The sequence below is a fragment of the Euphorbia lathyris genome, chromosome 7 (assembly GCF_963576675.1).
Source record: "Euphorbia lathyris chromosome 7, ddEupLath1.1, whole genome shotgun sequence".
Taxonomy (NCBI): Eukaryota; Viridiplantae; Streptophyta; class Magnoliopsida; order Malpighiales; family Euphorbiaceae; genus Euphorbia; species Euphorbia lathyris.
The window spans coordinates 87,524,430-87,546,978 of NC_088916.1; the positions used below are offsets into that span (position 1 = coordinate 87,524,430).

Consider the following 22,549-nt stretch of genomic DNA (forward strand, 5'->3'; position numbering starts at 1 on the left):
TTCTACGTGGGTAAAAAATTACTCTCGTTTAAAATTACATTATTAACGACTGTAAATTGAAGTTGTTGTTATTAACACATATTACTGTCGTCATTGATATTATCATTTATTAACTAGAAAAAAGACGGTCATTATTTATTAATACTACCTTCACAATAAATCTTCAGAAATTTGGCGCTAAAATCTTACTAAATTTTTGTAAAAAAAAAATTCCACTCTAAGTAGGAAATCCTATTTTTACGTAAATTAAATAGATATAGCACCCAAATTAATATAGTGGGGTCATTGAAAACAAAACAAACTCTGGAGCAAATCCCTAAATATTGGGGATAATGATATTTTGAGAAGACGATTTCCCCCAAAACCTCACGATGTTAACCTGGCCGCCACGCTCAACATCTCCACGCCTCCACCGTTTCGTAATCGCATTTACATTCTGTATCAGTCTAGATACTTTCACAAGCATAATCCCCAAACCCCACGTTATGCATCATTGTCTCCCACACCATCTCCACACCTCCATTCATTCCATTTTTTTTCTCTATATTCGGTATAGATAAGTTCAGAAAACTTTCACGAGCACCAAAAAGTTGAAGTGTTGAAGCTGTTCCGTAACTCAACGTCTACAAACAGTGAAAAGATAAAGTTGAAGCTGTAGCATAACTCAGGTATGTTTGTTCAATGTTCCAATTTATGAAAATTAAAAGTCAAATGGTGGAATTCATCTTAACATAAGTTGATTTTTTAGTGGAATTGTTAAATTTTCAGTGTTGTATAATTTGATTGTGCTTTTTTTGTTGTTTAGAAATTTTGTTCCCAAATTGGTAAGACTGGTTTTATTTATTTTAGAGAAATTGCTGTCAGTTTTTATTTGCTTAAACTCTGAAATTAGAAACCCATAAAGTAGATTGATAAGGTTAAGCTTTTTAGGGCTAGTACGAATTAAGATTAGAGAGATGAGGGATGTGGTGAACATGAGGGTACAGAGTTAATTGAGTGCAAAAACAAAAAAAAAACTTATAAATATAAAGAATTAAAAAATTATACAAATTCATTTTCTATGTGTTTGGGGTTCAAATGAGGATACACTGTCAAGTCCATATTGATAGAAGCAAGGAAAAGGATACAACCATAATGGACAACACGACCAACTTACCAGAATATGTTCCTAGTGCATTGTTTTCCTGAATTTACTGTGTCTATGAATATGTTAAATTTTGCAATTAAAAAGCCAACTCATAGGTCCAAATGTCCTTTTATCACTTGTCATGGATTATTGATTCATTAGGTAATTCTGTTTTGCAGAAGTATCATTTTGATTACTGTAACTGTTATTTCTTCAATTTTCAATAAAATCCTTCATTTTCTGTTAATATTACAAGGCAATATATAGGTATTATACGAAAGTGTAGAGCAGCACTTTTCATCAATGTATTTTCATGTCACTGATTCAATTTATTTATTCAGTTTATCAGTTCAGACATTGTAAAACATGCCTAAAATGTATAACTAAGTGTGTGCAACTTTCTACTTCACCCTGGCCAGCTAAAGGCCATCTATTATTTGGAGTCCTTCCCCTACCTTTTTTCTAGAAAAACTCTAAACCTTCAGCTCAAGTGGTAACCTTTGCACCACATTAAAACCTTAAGGTAGAATGATAGTAAATGGTGATATAAAATGCCTATCCTGTAACAGATATAGAAACAACATCAAATGGATAAGTAGTTTAACAAAAAATTTGAAGATACATTAAATAATAATCAAAACAGAAAAAGGTACAGAGAATGATAGTAAATGGTTTTACCAACCATATTTAAGAGTGCTGTTTGTAATTAAATCAACCAAAAAAGTAGTTTTCATATTAACTTGACATGTGCCAACTATCTTATGTCAATATTTCACAAAATATAAGAAACTAAGCAGGGCCGTCTTAAACTTTTTGGGGCCCCTGTGCTAAATTTTTCTTAAACCCTTACTAATTAATAGAATTTTGTATTAAGGTTGTAAATTTTGAATGGTTGAATATCTAAATCACATACGTACTCAATGTAATGAAAAAGTGTAAATAAATCTTATTACATTATATTATTATTTTATTATTTTAAGCTAATATCTATATTCTACTAAGCACATCTTAAATTTTGGGGCCCTTATAATTTTGAGGCCCTGTGCGTTAGCACTCCTTGCACGCCCTCATCTACTCCTCTGAAACTAAGAATTGTATATAATGTAATTATCATTCATTTGTTGGGGTCTCACTTTTAAGCATAGATGAAAATGACACTGCATTTACTCTTATGGTACTGATTACACTATTTAGGATCTTAGAATTAGAAAGAAAGAAAGTCTCTTCTTATTAATCCTATTAGTTCATGGACCCAAATTAGAATATATATTATTTGGCCAGGATAAGGTACCAAAACAGATTTATGGTTATCAATTTTAGGCGCCACGTACAAAATAGCATCAATATAGGCTTGAAGTTTAAAAGAGTAACAATTTAGACCTCGGATAATGGATTGAACACGTCATTCCTATTACTCCATTAAGTTCTGACTTCTCCCTCCACGTACAATTGATAGAACTTAACGGAGTAATATCAATGACATGTCTCATTCCGTTATCGAGGCCTAAATTGATATTTTTTTAAAATGTTAAGTCTATATTGGTGCTATTTTGTACGTGGAGCCTAAATTGATACTTCTCCAAAAACCATAAATCTGTTTTAATACCTTACCCCTATTATATTTTATGGCTTCTATATAAGTTATAGCCTATGTAAAATGTCATTTCTATTGATAGGATTTTCACTTCTTTAGAATGTAGTAATGCTATAGGACTTTTCCTAATCAAAATTACTAAGAATTAATGTGTTCGGAATAATTTATTCAAATAATTTATAGTGAAAACAAAGATTGAAAGTAATGTTGTCAGAATTGGAGCGGAATTGGATTGCTTTCCTGTTTGGGTTAGTATGGGTTTTTCAATTTGCAACAACCCATCTGAAACTGGTGTCAACATGGGAACCGGATTCACCCTGTTTTTTTAATTATTAAAAAAAAAATTGAAAAGTCATTAGAAAACTCTCAACAACCGTGCTTCTTCTTCGATTTTCTTCTGTTCTTAGTCTTCTGCTTTGCTCTCTCAGTCTCGGCTGCTTCCCTTTTGCGTGTTCTCTCTCTTGATTCTTCTCCGCAAGCTATTGTCTAATTTTGCTATGAACTAATTGATTAATTAACTAAATTAACTAGTTGCTGCATGTGCTAAGTTATTTGCTGACTTTATTGAAAAAATAAAAGCTTGGATGAGGTGAACTTAGGAAGAGTTAAAGAAGAAAATCATTTAAGGTTAAGACCTTATGAGCTGAACTATCTTGATGCAACATCAGAGAATGAGTTTTATCTTTGCTAAGTTTTTGGATTATAATAAGTTATTATATATAAATATATGTTATATTATTTATTTAATTATTATTACGTCATCCAGTCCGACCAATCCGAGTCAATTGGTTGAACCAAATGATCCATAACCCAATTATAAATCTAGTTTAATATCCAGTCAGGTTCTGAAAACATTGTTTGAAAGTTATGCAGAACCCAAATCTAATCACCTGTTATGTGCTATGTTAGCTGATATCATAAAAAATCCAATCCACATTAATCCAAACATACAACTTCTTATTCTTACCTTAAAGTAGTAGTAGATCTACAAAGTCAACAGCTCAAAACATCCTTAAAAACCTACAAACTAATATCCTTAAACCTGGCCATACTAATCATAAAAATACATACCTCAAGGAGGAAAAAAGAATCTAGAAAAATAACTTGTGTATTGCATTAGCTAATTAAATGTGTAATTAATTACAAAATCCGATTTGATTAATATAAGATAGGGGATAAATTTCCCTAATTGTAATCCAACTTGTTAATTAGGATCTGCATGATCGAGTTCTAGAATAAGTCTAGAATAAGAACCGAAATAAGCATAAATCTAATCTGTATGATCTGACCTCCAAAGTAAAGTTTGGAGTGACAAAACACCTATTATGAATCTCTGAACTAGATTGAGTCTTTGATCCCTCCCCATAAATGAGACTTGTCAAAATTTGAACTTTTCATCTTAAATTTTGTACCTTTGATTGAATTATAGAGCAAAGCATCTGTATTTGAGGTTTTAAAGTTAAGAGTTGTAGCAACAATAATATGTACACGAAACCAACACCCCAAATTATTAAATTGGAGAGGAACATCTACTTAAATTTGTGAAGTAGTTAAAGAATAACCAGAGAATGAAATGAAGATAGAGAAAATTAAGAATTCCGCAATGAAAATGATACAAGAAAGTTCACAACTTTTACATCAATCTAAATAATACAAAGAAGTGAAAATGTATCACTTGCGACAAATACTAGTAGTAGGCAGTAGGCATTGTAAGGTCTAATAGGACCATACTTCTTCTTAGCTTTTGGTGTCCCTCTCATCGGCTAATTTTCAGCCATCACAACTTCCCCAAATGAAAATGTAGTAACAGCAACAGCAGTTGCTACAAACACCAAACCTCTCCATCCATTAACACTTACTTCCTCTTAGCTTCTGGTGTCCCTCTCAGCGGCTCAATTTCAGCCAGCGCAACTTTGCCAAATGAAAATCCAGTAATAGTAGTAGCAGCTGCTGCTACAAACACCAAATCTCTCCTTCCATTAACACTTTCTTCTTCATTGTTCTTCATCTCCACATTCACCCTTTCTCCATCTGATACATTTGAGGCTTTAGACACAATAAGACCTCAATGTTGGGCTGTGAAAAATGATGCCATCTAATTTGGAGGCTATCATCATTGTATATATATATATATATATATGGCTCACCAAAGGAAAACACTTAACACAGCAGACCAGTTCTACTCATGTAACTTTCTCTCTCTCTCTCTCTATATATATATAGAACTAGTCAATGAAATATGGTAGAAACATAGAGTTTTTTAGTCACTCAAATAGACAATGGCTCAGCTTTTAATAAACTTGGTCTAGTATATGAAACTGTCAAATTATATTTTTTAGTGTGTGGATTGGTACTGTCACAACAAAAACCCTCATCATGAAGAATTAATTTAAGAAACTAAAATAATACTCTTTTTTAGATGAATTTGGTTAATGGTTTGAGTTAAGTGTATTATTATAATTATTATTACATTTATATTTCAGTGTATTAATTATTTTGTTGTTGCATGTTCTATTCTTCATGTGTTTCTTTATTTGATGATTTTAGGAGAATGACACCTAATAAAGAATGGATAAGACTTACTAAGATAGATCGGTTGAGTGAAGAGTATAATATTGGTGTTATAGAATTCTTGAACTACACTTTCAAAAAAACAGGAGAAGCATACGAAATTCGATGTCCATGTGTTAGGTGTAACAACACCAATTTTGGAACTCGAAACTTGGTTCACACACATTTAATAACAAATGGAATAATGGAAAACTATACCTTTTGGTATCATCATGGTGAAAGACGACATGATCTTGATTCTGATGAAGAAGAATATGATGAAGATGATAATTGTAACATCCGTGTCTAAAATTTTTATTTTTCGAAATACATAGCGTTAATTATTTATAAATTTAAATATACTATTGGGTTTAATTTAATGTCTTTAAGTTTAAATTAAAAAGTTTTGGGTAAGTGTAATAAAAAGTTATAAATTCAAAGACCAAAATTGATATTTTTTAATTACTAATATACATACACGTGTAAGTATAGTTGAAAGTAATTTCAACTTATCCTATATAAAAAAAAAGTAAAGAATAATTCATATTAAAGTAAATGGATTAATATGGTTATGATGTAATGTGCACAAAGCTTTTTACTACATCCAATTAATTAAATTATAATATAAAAACATGGCTTTTATATATGTATGTGTCAATTAAATATGAAAACATGGTTTTCTATATCTATGTGTCAACTAGATATTAAAAGAATGCTTTAATAATAGATGATGTGTCAAAATATAGAATTTAGTGATGACAAGTGTTTCATAAATTGAAATTAAAATAAAAATATACACACAATTATATATATTGGAGGGTATCTTAAAAAGGGGGATGAATGAGGAAAACAAAAGAGTTTTTGTTAGGAATTGGAGAAAAGCGTTTTTGGTCGTTGTTGACGACGATATTTTGGATTAGCTACCGACGACGATATTTCGGATCAGCTATCAATGGATTACACTGATTAATTTTCAGTGACCGACGACGATATTTCGGTAGCTGTATTTGTTATCTAAATTATTTTATCAATGTTATAAGTATGATTTTGAGTAAGTTTAGTTTCGATAGTTCCGTCAAATTTAATAGATTTACGATTAATGAGTTAGCGTCTATCAATTACTCATAAAAATGTAAAATTTAGACAGTTGTCCATTAGATTTATTCAAGTCGGTATTTTAGCATCGTCACTAGTTTAAAAGTATAATCGGTATGAGTTTAAAAGTATAATCAGTCTGAATTAACTATCTCAGTGACCGAAAATAATCCAATAAGAATATTTGGATCAGTAAAATATTTTAAGCGACTTTAACAGTTAGAGTTAAAATAAGTTGAAAATAAAAGGACTAATACGGATATTTTCCAAATAAAGTCGGTATCGAGTCGAATATAAAATTTGTATAAAAATTTGAATATAAAATTAGTTCAAATAGATTTATGACAATATAATGTGTCTAATGGTATATTCGGTCTAAAATAACGATACTCAGTTAGCGATACGCGTAACAATTTCGGTAACAAACATAAACGGTTTGATAAAAGTGTTTAGTTTAAAATTATTTATATAATATATTTGAGTTACTTTGAATACTTCGATTCAATTGTTTAAAATATTATATACTTTGGATTTCGATTGAATACTCTGGATTTTGATTATTGGAAGAATAATTATTATTATTGTGGTACTTTGAAAATCGGATTGATAAAATGAGTTTGACGATTTCTTAAGAATTGTTTTTGAATTGAAGAAACTATTGCGGTTGTTGTTATTATTTTGGGATTGAAGTCCAAATATGATTTTTATGAGTTGTGATATTTTGAAAGATAAAATGGTTTTGTCCATCTAGGATTGCCCGGGCTAGGAGTTGTAAGTTTTAAGACCATACCTAAGGGCGGTATGGCCAGAGTGCACGGCTGGTAGTCCTAACATTAGGCAAGGCGAGATATGAATGAGATATCTCGATTATTGATATGATTGATGTTATGATAAGCTACACGGGTGGAATTCGAGGATGGACACACACGCAAATTTTGTATTACGTTTTGATAATGTTTGATGATTTGAATTATAATGTTTTACGATTTATTTGATTATGAGTTGGTTTGTTAAAGCGGTTTGTTCGATTTGATTCGATTTGATAAAACGTTGTTCGATTTGATTCGTTTTGATAAAACGTTATTCGATTTGATTCGTTTTGATAAAGTGATATATATATATAGTAATAAAATGAAATATACAATTAAGTTATTAGCGTGTCAATCAACGTGTCAATAAGTTACAATGAGTTCATAAGTTAAGAGAACTACCGGAGTTAAGAGAGCTACCTAAAATAGGTAGAACTACGTGGCTTTGATTCCCGATTTAAAAATTAAAAGATGCTCGGGATACGTAGGAAGCTTGATAGAATTATCAAGTCCAAGCCAAATAATAAATAAAATTTTAGGTAGTCCGAATAAATTTTTATCTAAAAAAAATTGGTTCGGCTTTCAGGATATTAGAAGTTGGTTGTCCTGTTTTCTGTTCATACCCGATGCCGTTTTGGATCGGGTGTGACAATAGTGATAATGATGATGATGATGATTGGGCTGAAGATATTATAAATGATATATATCCTGATATTGAATTGAATGAAGAGGGACCCAATGATGAAGCGAAGAAATTTTATAGGTTATTACAAGATTTAGATAAAGTAGTTTACCCTGGTTGCAAGACCTCTAAGTTGGATGCGCTTGTCAAATTACTATACATCAAAAGTGTTGGTCGGTGGAGTAATAAATCATTTGACATGTTATTGCAAGTGTTAAAAGAAATACTCCCAAATGGTTCTACTTTGCCAGAATCATATTATGAGGCAAAAAGAATTATAAAAGATATTGGTCTCTCTTATGACAAGATTGATGCATGTGTCAAAGATTGTATGTTGTATTGGAAAGAAGACGAAAATTTGGACAGGTGCAAAATATGTGGTCTCTCAAGATGGAAAGATGATATTCGTAATGGGGAAACTAAACTTCGGAAAAATGGGAAGAAAATACCAGTCAAGACAATGCGTTATTTTCCTTTAAAGCCAAGACTTCAAAGATTGTTTATGTCAAAGAAGACATCTTCTTTGATGCGATGGCATAAGGAAGGTAGAGTAGATGATGGAGTTATGAGACACCCTGCTGATTCCCCCGCTTGGAAGACCTTTGATGATGTTCATAAAAACTTTTCCTCTGATCCTCGTAATGTAAGACTTGGCCTTGCTAGTGATGGTTTTCAGCCATTTAATCATTCTAAAACTTCATATAGTATTTGGCCAGTCATATTAATTCCATACAATTTGCCACCATGGATGTGCATGAAAGAACCTAACTTTATCCTTTCTACCCTTATACCGGGTCCTGATGGTCCAAGAGATGCAATTGATGTCTATCTCCAACCTTTAGTCGAAGAATTAAAAGATTTGTGGGAAGTAGGAGTTGCAACATTCGATGTGTCGACAAGACAAAACTTTATGTTACATGCATCCTTGTTATGGACTATCAATGACTTTCCTGCATATGCAAATTTGTCTGGTTGGAGTACAAAAGGTAAGATGGCTTGTCCTTGTTGTAACAAAGACACTTGTTACTTGAGGTTAGCTAATTGTAAGAAGCAATGTTATATGGGACATCGCTGATTTCTTGATAGCAAGCACAGATGGAGAAAAGATAAAAAAAAAAAGTTTGATGGTACTCAAGAATTGAGGCCGCCACCGAAATCACTCTCTGGAATTGATATCATTGCTCAAGTTACTAGCCTTGAGGGAATCATCTTGAGTAAAGACCTTATCATGCAGATAGAGGTGACAATTTGAACAAGAAAAGCATATTCTTTGAACTTCCATATTGGAGTAGTCTTTTGTTACGACACAATTTGGATGTGATGCACATTGAGAAGAACATATGTGATAATATTGTTGGGACAAGCATGAATGTGAAAGGGAAGACTAAAGACACTATGCAATCTCGCAAAGATTTGGAGGCAATGAACATTCGTCCAGACTTGGATTTGATTCTCAAGGAGGATAAGTTTGAGATTCCTATAGCATCTTACATGTTATCTCATGATGAGAAGCACTCATTTTGTTCATTTTTTAAGCAACTAAAGGTCCCTGATGGTTTCTCATCTAACATTTCTCAAAGTGTGAACATGAAAGAGCACAAAATTTCTGGTTTGAAGAGTCATGATTGTCATGTTTTGTTGCAACATCTAATTCCTCTTGCAATACGTGGCCTCCTTCCAAAAAATGTTTGCGAACCCCTTTATCGAGCTATCTTTATTCTTTATTAGTTTGAGTGCTAAGGCATTAAAGGCAGAAGAGTTGGAAGAAATTCGCAATCAGATTCCTATAACTCTATGTAAATTGGAACAATGTTTTGTTCCTTCCTTTTTCGATATAATGGTTCATTTGCCGATTCATTTGGCTAATGAAGCTTTGATATGTGGCCCTGTACAATTTCGTTGGATGTACCCTATTGAGCGGACATTACATGATTTAAAACTTCTTATTCGTAATATGGCTCGTCCAGAAGGGTCAATTGCATATGGGTATATTGCAAAAGAGTGCATGACTCTATGCTCAAGGTACTTGAATGGTATTGAGACAAAATTTAATAAACCAGATAGAAATGGCGATGGTTGTTCAGATTATTTTGATGGTGGATTTTCCTTATTTTCGCAACATGGGCGATGAATGGGTGGAAGCACATGCATATGTCATAAATAATTGTGATGAAGTCATACCTTTTCTCGAGTAAGTCAATATCTTGAAGAGCTATAATTGTATTTTAAATTCTTAAATAATTATGAATAATAATTTCTAAAAATTCGTTGCAGAGAGTATTCCCAGATTCGAGAAAGTACTCATCCACAACAATCTTTTAATGATTGGTTTAAAGATACAGTGAGTATATCTTTAAACTCTTCATCAAGAAAATATATACCACGTTTAAATGTCTCATACGTAATTATATTGTAGGTTGCAAAAATGTATGCATCTAGCAAGGAATCCAATATTCGAGATTTGTTGTCATTATCTCGTGGTCCATCCCAATATGCTACAAACTTTGATGGTTATATTGTGAATGGGTATAGGTTTCGCATTGAAGATTGTGATAAACGACGTAGAACACAAAATTATGGTGTGTGTGTGAGCAGTGATGTTGGAAATGAGGGAGGACCTATTGATTATTATGGGATTTTAACTGAGATTCTTGAATTGCAGTATCTTGGTGAGAAAAGAGTTGTCCTATTCAAATGTAAATGGTTTGACGTTCATGACAATGTGTGGGGATCAAAAATAGATGAATTTGGATTCATTTGTATCAATCCTCAACGTTGTTTGAGAACAAATGAACCATTTATTCTAGCAAGTCAAGCTTCTCAAGTCTTTTATGCTATAGATAATGCTAATAAGAATTGGCATGTTGTTATTAAGACACAACCACGAGATTCATACAATATGTCTTCTCAAATAGATGATGACAATGAGAATTTTGATGATTTTGGTGAGGCTTATCAAGAGGGTGAATCATTCAAGTTTCAATGTGGCACTACATTGAATACAACAGACGGGAAAAATTGGGCACGAAGTGATTCATTACCAATTACTTATGATGTGTCAAAATCTAAAAAGAAAAGAAAGCGGTAAATAATATCTTGAAGCTGAGATTTTTTTTTCAATATGTTCATTATTATTTTCTGATGTATCACATATGTTTGAAGTCGTTATATTATTTGACTTCTTTAAATAAGTAAAATGCTCAGACATGCACTTCCTTTCAAATATGTTCAATATTAATTCCTTATGCTCATTTTGTTTGTGTTCTATAGTTTTCTATTGACAAATATTGCATATACCTTTTTTTTCAATTTGAGGTGAAAATGCAATCAAGCCAACTTCCTACTCGCAAAAAGTTCATCCAGCCAGGCAAACTGGGGAACAAAAATCGAGTATTGAGTGCTTTCCAACATTCAAGCGTACCTCATGATAAAAGTACTAAAGACACTCCGAAGGGTGTTACTCCAAGAAAAGAGAACCTTAAAGGTATTTTTCAATTTCTTTAAGGTAGTTTTCCATTTATATAATTTCTTTAAAATAGTTTCTATTTATACAAAATTGATTTTTTTTTGTAAATATATACTGCCTCTGCATCTGCAATTTGATGGTAAAATGTTGTATTTGTGTTATTATATTCGACTATAATTATCTTTATTAAATTAATGCTTTGTAGATGTTGGTTTGATTGTGCATTTTGGTGATCTACAATACCACGATAAAGGTTTCAACGAAGAATGTTGTTTCCTGGACATTTTGAGCATATGCAAAAAATTTGTCGATATTTATTCTGTTGGCTTGAGATTTGCTGATGATGATGGAAGACCAGTACAAAATGATTTAGATGTCTTAAATATGTTCAAAAATTATTCGGGTTCTACAGTCATACATCTTTATGCCAAAAGAGACATAAACTCACGAGGTTTAATATACAAACTCCCAAGTGACAATCCTAATCTAGGTACTTTCATATTATTGCTAAAGATAATCTATTTTAACATTTAGTTATATATCCTATTTGACTCTAACTCTTATCTAAATTTTCATGTTATTAGCTTCTGATATTGCACCCATACCAATAGTGACAAATGTAAAGATAATGGGTGAGCTTAAGGTAAATCAGAAAGTGATGGTATATGGTGCTATTAGTAACAGGGTGGAGACTGCGAGTATTGCCGAATTTTTCATAACTATGAATAAAAACTTGGATATTGAGAATGGTCTTACACCTATCAGCTCACCTAGCAAAGAGAAGGTAAATATTCTTTGTTATTCAATAATTATTATGTTGGACATATTTGCATTATTAATTTATGATGATGATATTGTTTATTTAGGAGCTTGAATTACCATTACAAGCTGTTGGTCAATTTGTTGTTGCCAAACTAACTCCCATGACAGAGGATGGAAAATCTGGTGATCCAAAGTATGCAATATCTCAAACATTTGTTAAGAGTAAGCATCTTTAATTGATGTATATTTTCATTTCAATAAATGTATACTTTCTTGTGCTTGTTTTATTTTGCTTAATTTCCTAAGAAAATAAAACATGAACATTCTGAATTCTTAGTATGAGTTTGTTTCTTCTTTTTAATTCTTTTTTATTCATTTTCTAGGTGATATTCCAAAAATTGTGAGAAAAGTTAGAGGTTGTAATAAGAACAAAAAAATTTGTTCTCTCAAACAAGGAGAGAAACTTGACATATGTTTCTGTAAGTCGTTGTTTTCTATCACTTGCTGATGATGATGCTGAGTCAACAAGTCAGCGTAATTGTAAGTCAACCCGTCAGCAAGAGTAAAATCAAGAAGTCGGAATGCTGAGTTATCAAGTCAGCATGGCTGTGGTCAGCATGGTACTGAGGTGATAATACAGGTCAACATGGTCTTGCTGTGTTACCACTGGTCAGTAGGTCTTGCTGAGTTAGTACATTTTGAGTAAGGATATTTTGGGTATTTTCACAATCTTGTAAAGGCTATAAAAGGTCTGGGTTGGGAAGTAGTTTTATACGAGAGATTCTTAGACTAAGTCATAAGTGTACACTGTGATAATCTGAATTGGGGATTGGGAAAACACGAGAGTTTCTGGAAAAGGAGAAACTGTTTCAATCTTGTTGTAATCTCCATTGATTAGTGAAGTTGCTGGATGTAGGCAGTTAAGCCGAACCAGGGTAAATTCTGTGTGTATTCTTTTGATTGTTGTTTCAAGATCCAATCTGTGATCTTTGTGTACTTTGTTTCTCTGTGTGGTTGATTGATCGTTCGAAGCGTAGTTCAACAATTGGTATCAGAACTAATCAAGAACAGAGCAATGGGTTTTACAAAGATCGAGATCGAGCGTTTCAATGGTAAGGGAGATTTTGCTCTATGGAGACAGAGGATGAAGGCAATCTTGGTTCAAATGAAGGTTGCGAAGGCTCTGAAGGGCGAGAAGGAATTTCCGGCGACAATGACGAAGGAGGAGAAAGAAGATCTTCTTGAATTGGCTTACAGTACGATCGTCCTGTATCTTGGCGATAAAGTGCTAAGAGAAGTTTCGAAGGAAACCTCAGCTGCTGGGGTTTGGCTCAAGCTTGAACAGTTGTACATGACGAAGACACTTACCAATCGGGTTTATCTTAAGGGAAAGCTTTTCGGCTTCAAGATGAACGAGGACAAGCCAGTTGAAGACTATCTTGATGATTTCTCAAAGATCATAATTGACCTAGAGAACATAGAGGTAAAGATTGAAGATGAAGATCAGGCCATAATGATCTTGAATTCTTTACCCCAGTCTTTCAGTCATTTTGTTGTAACCATGAAGTACGCTAGAGAAACACTAAGTCTGGAAGAAGTTCTGATGGCGCTAAAGTCAAAACAGATTGAGGCCAACACCAACACTGAAGCTGCAGAAGGATTGTTTGTTCGTGGAAGGTCTGAGAAAAAGGACTCTCATAAGCCAAAGAACAAGAACGGGAAAAAGTCCAAAACTACATCCTCAAGCAATAAAGAAGGCAAGGTCTACAAGTGTTTTCACTGCCATAAGGAAGGACATTTCAGGAAAAACTGTCCTGAGAGGAATAAGAGTCTAGGTCAGCCTAAAGATCAAGGCGAAGCCGCTGTGGTAGAAGAAGGTTATGAGAGCGCTGAGGTCCTTGCTGTCACTGATAAAGATCCAAACACTGACTGGATCTTGGACAGCGGATGTACGTTCCATATGACTCCCAATAGGACATGGTTCGAAGACTTTCAAGAGGAAGGTGGGAGGGTTCTTCTAGGCAACAACAAGTTGTGCAAGGTACTGGGTCAAGGCTCCATTAGGCTGAAGATGTTCGATGGTCAAGAAAGGATTATGACCGGTGTGAGGTATGTGCCAGAACTGAAAAGAAATTTAATTTCTTTGGGTACGCTTGATAAACAAGGATACAATTATAGAGCCGAAGGGGGTATCATAAGGATATCTAGAGGACCTTTAGTTTTTATGAAAGGTACCATGAGTAATGACCTATACACACTCCTAGGTAGTACTGTGTTAGTCTCTACCGCAAATCTCACCGAGTCTAAAACTGATAGAACCAATATTTGGCACCTTAGACTAGGTCACGTGAGTGAAGTTGGTTTACATGAACTTAGGAAGCAGGGTTGTCTTGGTAAAGATCACATAGGAAAGATAGATTTCTGTGAGAACTGTGTCTTAGGGAAGTCTAGTAAAGTCAAGTTTCCTAAGTCAGCAATACATAGAACCTAGGACATTCTTGAGTACATTCACTCTGACCTATGGGGGCCAACAAGAACTAAGTCTCATGGTGGGAGGACCTATTTTATGACTCTTATTGATGATTACTCTAGAAGAGTATGAGTTTATATTCTAGCTCATAAGAATGAGGCTTTGCAAACGTTCAAGGATTGGAAAGTGTTAGTGGAAAACCAAACAGGAAAGAAAATCAAAAGGTTGAGAACCGACAATGGTTTGGAGTTTCTTGACAAAGATTTCATCACTTTGTGCAAGAAGTCAGGTATAACTAAACATCATACCGTTCCTGGAACTCCACAGCAGAATGGCCTAGCAGAGAGGTATAATAGGACTATCCTAGAAAGAGTTAGGTGCATGTTAATCCAATCCAGTCTCCCTAAGTCTTTCTGGGCTGAAGCAGTGCAAACTGCGTGTTACCTAATCAATAGGTGCCCATCATCTGATATAGGTTTTAAAACACCTATGCAAATGTGGTCTGATTACCCAGAGGATTATGAAAAACTTAGAGTGTTTGGTTGTTCAGCTTTTGCACACGTTAGACAGGGAAAATTAGAACCTCGGGCTCTAAGATGTGTTTTTATAGGCTACCCTATAGGAGTCAAGGGCTATAAGTTGTGGTGCCTAGAATCTGGTTATAAGAAATCCATAGTCAGCAGAAATGTTGTGTTCAATGAGATGGATTTTCCTTATCGGAAAAACCAAGAAAAAACTCAGTTAGAACCGAGTAGTCCTAAGTCCATTCAAAACCTTGAGAGTGTTAAGAATGAGGTGGAGCTTGAAGAAAATAGTGAAAACACCCGTAAAACCGAGCAAGAAGTCAGTGATGGTAATGATACTGAGTCCAGTCAAAGCTATAGACTTGTTAGAGACCGTGAAAGAAGAGTCCCTAGGGCCCCGGTTAGATATGGTTTTGAGGACCTTGTAGCTTATGCATTTAGTGTTGCTAAGGAAGTACAAGAGTCTGAACCTGTAACCTATAGGGAAGCTGTGAATTCGGTTGACAAGGAACAGTGGATTAACGCTATGAAGGATGAGATAAAATCCCTTGATAAAAATGAAACTTGGATTTTGGTAGATAAACCTTTTGATAAGAAGTTGGTCGGTTCAAGGTGGGTGTTTAAAAGAAAGGAAGGGATACCTGGTGTAGAGGAACCTAGGTTTAAAGCTAGGTTGGTGGCCAAAGGGTTTACTCAGCAGGAAGGTATAGACTTTAATGAAATCTATTCACCGGTTGTTAAACATAGGTCTATCAGGATTATTCTCTCTCTTGTAGCTCGTTTTGATCTAGAATTAGAACAATTAGATGTCAAAACAACTTTTCTTCATGGAAACCTGGATGAGGTCATATATATGCAACAACCAGAGGGTTTTGAAATAGGAGATAAAGACCAGCGGGTATGTTTGCTTAAGAAGTCTCTATATGGTCTGAAACAGTCCCCTAGACAGTGGTACATGAAGTTCGATGAGTTTATGATAAGTCAGGACTTTCATAGGTCTAGTTATGACTGGTGTGTGTATAGTAGAGACCTTAGTGATGGCTCTAAGATTTATCTCTTGTTATATGTTGATGACATGCTTATAGCTTGTCAAAACAAAGCAGCCATAAATCAGTTAAAGGCACAACTAAACACACGGTTTGAGATGAAGGATCTCGGGTCAGCACGGAAAATTTTAGGGATGCAAATTTCTCGAGACAGAGGAAGAAAGAGGCTATTCCTAAGTCAGTCAGTTTATCTGAGCAAGGTGTTAGAACGTTTTGGTATGACGAATTCAAAGGCCGTTCTCACTCCACTTGCAAGTCACTTCAAGCTGAGCAGTAAGCAAAGTCCTCAAACTGATGAGGAAAAGGAAGACATGGAGAGGGTGCCATATTCGAGTGTTGTAGGCTGTCTAATGTATGCGATGGTCTGTACACGTCCAGATTTGGCTCATGCTGTGAGTCTCATCAGCAGGTTCATGGCAAATCCAGGAAGAGCTCATTGGTCAGCGGTGAAGTGGGTGCTGAGGTATGTCAAAGGCTCACTGAGTAAAGGTTTGAGTTATGGTGGAGCTGAAGCCCTAGTGGATGATGTAGCAGGTTTTGTTGATTCTGATTATGCTGGTAGCATTGACACCAGAAAATCCCAAACCGGGTACGTATTCACTGTGTTTGGAACTGCAATAAGTTGGAGGGCAAGTCTACAGTCAGTTGTGACTTTGTCAACAACCGAAGCTGAGTTTATTGCTATTACAGAGGCAGTAAAAGAAGCTATGTGGCTGAGAGGAGTCTTAACGGAACTTGGAGTGACACAGATTGATGGTTTGAAGATTTACTGTGATAGCCAATGAGCTATACATCTGTCAAAACATCAAGTTTTTCACGAGCAATCCAAACACATAGATGTGAGAATGCATTTCGTCAGGGATGTGATTAGCACTGGTACTGTTCAGGTGGTGAAAGTGGGAACTGAGGATAACCCAGCCGACATGCTGACCAAATCTGTTTCAAGTAATAAATTTGAACATTGCTTGAAACTGGTTAGGATGGTCAGTGGTCCTTGAGTGTATTTTCTTCACTAGTTGATGGAGTGAATAGAAAGACAAGGTGGAGATTGTAAGTCGTTGTTTTTCTATCACTTGCTGATGATGATGCTGAGTCAACAAGTCAGCGTAATTGTAAGTCAACCCGTCAGCAAGAGTAAAATCAAGAAGTCGGAATGCTGAGTTATCAAGTCAGCATGGCTGTGGTCAGCATGGTACTGAGGTGATAATACAGGTCAACATGGTCTTGCTGTGTTACCACTGGTCAGTAGGTCTTGCTGAGTTAGTACATTTTGAGTAAGGATATTTTGGGTATTTTCACAATCTTGTAAAGGCTATAAAAGGTCTGGGTTGGGAAGTAGTTTTATACGAGAGATTCTTAGACTAAGTCATAAGTGTACACTGTGATAATCTGAATTGGGGATTGGGAAAACACGAGAGTTTCTGGAAAAGGAGAAACTGTTTCAATCTTGTTGTAATCTCCATTGATTAGTGAAGTTGCTGGATGTAGGCAGTTAAGCCGAACTAGGGTAAATTCTGTGTGTATTCTTTTGATTGTTGTTTCAAGATCCAATCTGTGATCTTTGCGTACTTTGTTTCTCTGTGTGGTTGATTGATCGTTCGAAGCGTAGTTCAACAGTTTCTACAACAATCGTGGCGTTGGAGATAATCAGAAGTATTGGTCGAGGCATTTAGGGAAGATTGTACGTAATTGACATATTTGTCCTGTACGGGTACAAACATGGATGGATATAAGTGATGTCACAAAAAAGCACATGTGGGACACAGTTACAGTAAGTAGTTTCAACACTAATCAATTTAAACTATTTCAATATATATATTTAATAATATTGGCTATAATCAATTTGATGTAGGAGTATTTTAAACATCCTGATATCCAGTCGTACTATCTTCACACCTTAGAGCATATGAAGGAACTGTGGGGAAATTAGAGGGCAGAATTGAATAAAAAGTATGTGAAGACTTGTGAAAGTAAGGTGGAGGCTTTGAAAAATGTGGCTAAAGGCATGGATTCAAAAGATTGGGAATGGCTAGTAAATAACGTATTCTATACAGCAAAGTTTCTGGTATGATTTTGTGCATCTTAAATCTAATTTAGTTAACAAGGTTTTCAATTTGATGTCGGTGGTGTAATTTCATAGGAGATAAGCGTAAGAAATTCTCAGAACAGGGCTTGTCAACAAAGTATGCATATCCATCGTTGTGGAAGCAAGCCTCATAGGGAAGTGATATATGAAATGGTATTTTCACCACTCTTTCAAAATTTTCATTAGTTTGATTATCAATATTTCCTTTCTATTAATTTGTAATCATTTTATAGGGAGGCAAAGACGGCAACCCGCCAGATGTAAGAGAAGTCTTTGTTAAAACTCGAAAGATTGATGAAAACATAGTTGAACCAGAAACAAGAAAAAAATATGTAAGTTCCAATTTGTCAAGTCATCCCATTGAATTATATTTATTATATTTGACATAATTAAAATTTGTAGGATGAACTAAAGATGACAATGGAGTCAGAGCCAACTCTTACTAATTTACAAGTTGTGGAAAGGTGCTTCTGACGACAACGCCATGGTCGTGTCTTTGGTTATGGAGGTGGCTTGAAGCGAAAACATTTTGAAAGTACTTCTCAAATCGAAGAACTCAAGACCAAGCTTCATGATAAGGAAGAGGAAAACCGTAAGCTTATGGATCGTTTAGAGCAAATTGAAAATCGATTAGTTCAAGTGGAGAATGAACGTGTGGAACACTCAGATACAAATACTTCATCAAATACTAATGATGAGCATCAAAAGGTACATTCATATCCTCTAATTTCATTATATTGTTACTTAAGCTTGGTTGCATCATTACTCTAGATAAAGTGTCATCCTTATAAGGTCTCTTATTAGTGCTTTCAAGGATTGATATACAAAGGATATGAATGTGCGTTCTCTCAATATTAGTTGACTGTTTCTGTCTAATTATTTGTAGGAAAATGTGCTTGAATATAGGGAAAAAATTGTGTGTGCTAGTTCAATGATAAAAGAATCTAGTTGGTGTTAATTTGGATTGTTTTATATTCACATTCTTTTCATTTTTGTGTGTTTTTTTAATGGATTTAGGGATGCATTATTATTTTTGTTTTCTGCCAAAGTTTGTTTAAGAGCTAACTGGTGATATCGAGTTTTGAAGTAAAGTGAGAAGTTTGAAATGAAATGATACTATGTCTATTATCCTTGCTTTTCTTCATGCTTTGTGTGCTTAGATTTTCATTAGTGTACTGTTGTTGTAAAAAGAAAAAAATCATGTGTCTCAATGTCATATCCCTCTTAATTGTTGTTTTAATCTGGTGCAAAAATCACGTGGGATATATTTGATGCTGATTATTTTAGTTTCAATGCATAAATTACATAACAATCTGACTTTTCGTTAGTAGAGTTGAGTTTTGAGATTTTGTTTGGCTGTGGGATGCGTTTTACAATTTAATGCAAACAATTTATATGAAAACAAATTACTAAACCCAAATACAAACTTAAAAACTTAACTATAAGCAAATAGCTCTAAATTTGTAGAAGAAATTAAGTTGTCCCAGGTTTTAAAAACTATGTTCAGGCTATCAAAATTCAATTGCTTTAAATTTTCAATTAATTTTTGCTTCAGTTTTGGGTTAACAGTTTTGCGTTATTGTGTGTTTTGAGTTTATGTTTGAGCTAAACACACAATTTTCATCATGTAACTTGCTGAGCCTAGTAATAACAATAACAACATGAGATTGTTTGATTTGTCATCGATTATTGGATAGAGTAAGGAATTTAAATTTTCTCAGTTGGATTTTTCCATAACTTTATGTTTGTCTAAGATTTGGTGCTTTTTTGAGTTTAACTTGGAAATTAGCTGGATTGAATCAAATAATTTATTTCAATAGCCATTGTTGCACATTAAAAACTTGATATAAACCTCAATGTACCTATTTGACAACCTTTAATCCTCATAGTTTATTGCTTGAAAATGGCCCTAACAATAGCGTTTATTTTTGTACTTTGCCCTTGAATTAATGAATGATAGTTTACAGGGTGATCAAGTTAATGCAAATTGAATGCTTATGTTGCTAAGGATTTAATAGGCTATAATTTCTATTCTAATATACATTTTTACAGTTTTTACTCTTGATGCATGATTTGGTAATTACATGTCTCATATTCTCTTGTTTATTCTGTCTAATTATTTATAGGCATTTTTTTATGATGTATAACATGTGGCAGAAAATTAGTTCATAATATTTTACATTAGATCTTTTAATTTTAAGTTCATTTTTTCTTTCTCCAGGGCGTTTAGCTACTCATTTATTCCCCAAAATTCAAGTAAGTTTTTGTTTTACTTTGAGAGTTTTAGTATATATTTAATTTCACCCACAAAAGAAAAAGTATGGACAGTGAAAAAGTACTTGAGGTTTATTTATCTTCAAACTTTATTACCTTATAATATAGGAGTATATGATTAATATAGACCAATAATGTTCAATATTATGCCAATAATGTTTATTTTGGTCCATCTTACTAATATAGACCAATACGCTTTGTCTAAGTCTTTGCTTATTCTTTTCTCTTATACCTTTCCCTTATTATTGGATGTTTACATTTGTAACAGCAGAGCTAATTGTTCTGTTCGGTTGGATTATTCTTCTGGGATGAGATTTGGAACAAACTGTTGAAGTAGCTTTAATGGAGATTATATATGCCTTTGATTATATCATATTAATGTACGAAACAAGATGATTTGTTTTCCTATTTTAGAAAGAACAAGAACACATTTCAGTTCATAGTTTTGCACTTTTATTTTCAATCTGGTTAAATGACAAATTGGTTTATATTTTATTGAATTTACGTTTCAATTATTGAATTTGTATTTATTGTGTATTTAGATGATTCTAGTGTCACAACACATTAATTCATGATATAATTACTGATTTCTTAGTTGTAAAATATTACTTCTAATGACAGTACATATAGAAATAATGACGGTCTATTATCTCGTGAGAATGTTATAATGATGATGGTAGAAATTGGAAATAACGACGGTTTATTTTCTTATTAAAAGGTTATAATAACGACTGTTTATTCACTCGCTAAAGTATAATAACAATGACGGTGGTTTTTGGAAATAACGACCGTATATTCAATCATTAACGTTTCATAATAATGACGGTGAAGAACGGAAATAACGATCGTTTATTCACTCATTAAAAGGTCATAATAACGACAGTGAATTATGTGAATAATGACCGTTTATTCACCCATTAATACGTCTTAATAACGACGGTGAAATCAGTTAACAACGACGGTCATTATTGTCCTAATTATTGAGTAGTAAGGACAGGCTGCATACAGTCGTTGTTTTGTTTTAACGACGGGACACGGTATACCTTCGTTAATACCTTTAGCGTCGGAGGTTTTAACGAGGGTGGACGACGGTATATACGGTCGTTATAAGTTAATAACGACGGTATTTATTTAATTAACGACGAGATTAACTCTCGTTATAGACCAAATTTCTTGTAGTGATAGATACGGATCTTGATAGTGGGGCAGAAAACATTTTGAGACAAGAAAATAGTGAAGGAGAAGAGCAAAATGAAGAAGGGGCATATAAAACAATGAATAGGAGAGATAAGAGGATGCAAACTTGGATGGGAGAGTATGTAAGTGGGGAGGATCTAAGTGAAGAAGACGAGACAGCCTATATGGTAGCATCACTACAAGAAAATCGCTTTTTGGTAACAAGCTTTGGCAACAATGGAAGAAGTTGTTGCTATAAACGAACGTTAGCAACCAACTTTTTTGAGTCGTTACAAAAGGTTGTTACTGTAAATTTATTTTCGACGGGTGGGATTTGATGAGAAAAGGTAATAACTTTGGCAACAATGTCTTTGTTGTTATAAATGAAAATATTTTTACCAACAACTCCATGTTGTTACTTTAAATGAAAGCATTTACTACAACAACGCATTGTTGTTGCGGTAACGAAAACATTTATAGCTACGATAAAATATTGTTGCTGTAAATGAAAGTATTTACAGTAACGAATCCGTGTTGTTGCTGTAAATGAATGTATTTACAGTAACGAATATGTGTTGTTGCTGTAACAAATCAATTTACAGTAACAACTCTATGTTGTTGCTGTAAATGAAAGAAATTTTTAACAACGACCCTATGCTGTTGCATAAGAATTAAATATTTTTACAACAAAAGAGATGGTTGTGAAAGAAATTTTTAAACTAATTAAAAAATAAAATAAATACATATAATATAAAATAAATATTTAAAATTATATACTATATTTAGTAAATTATATAATTTAAATTGAACTGCAAAATATTACAAAAAATGACATTTCTTATTTTTTTTTATATTAATAAATTTTAACTTTAAATATAGATTGAATAAA

At 33.6% G+C, this 22,549-nt stretch overlaps 1 protein-coding gene across 10 annotated transcripts; it reads left to right on the forward strand.

The window, feature by feature from the left end:
- The first annotated feature begins 303 nt into the window (after nucleotides 1-303).
- Nucleotides 304-20,953, forward strand: LOC136235772 (uncharacterized). 10 transcript variants are annotated; one of them, XR_010691930.1, is made up of 13 exons: nucleotides 9,887-10,047; nucleotides 10,131-10,197; nucleotides 11,172-11,340; nucleotides 11,528-11,812; nucleotides 11,907-12,106; nucleotides 12,189-12,306; nucleotides 17,734-17,895; nucleotides 17,980-18,189; nucleotides 18,265-18,363; nucleotides 18,444-18,542; nucleotides 18,613-18,918; nucleotides 20,432-20,466; nucleotides 20,753-20,953. XR_010691930.1 is itself a non-coding variant. In XM_066025784.1 (8 exons), exons 2-8 carry the CDS (start codon nucleotides 9,950-9,952, stop codon nucleotides 12,590-12,592), a joined length of 1,062 nt encoding a protein of 353 aa, XP_065881856.1. In that variant the 5' UTR covers nucleotides 304-668; nucleotides 9,941-9,949; the 3' UTR covers nucleotides 12,593-13,574. The 10 variants fall into 10 exon arrangements, 4 of the variants coding, with proteins under 4 accessions (XP_065881856.1, XP_065881857.1, XP_065881855.1 ...); XR_010691925.1 differs by having other exon boundaries at nucleotides 17,742-17,895; nucleotides 17,977-18,189; XR_010691926.1 differs by having other exon boundaries at nucleotides 17,742-17,895; nucleotides 17,977-18,189; nucleotides 20,756-20,953.
- Nucleotides 20,954-22,549: the final 1,596 nt, after the last annotated feature.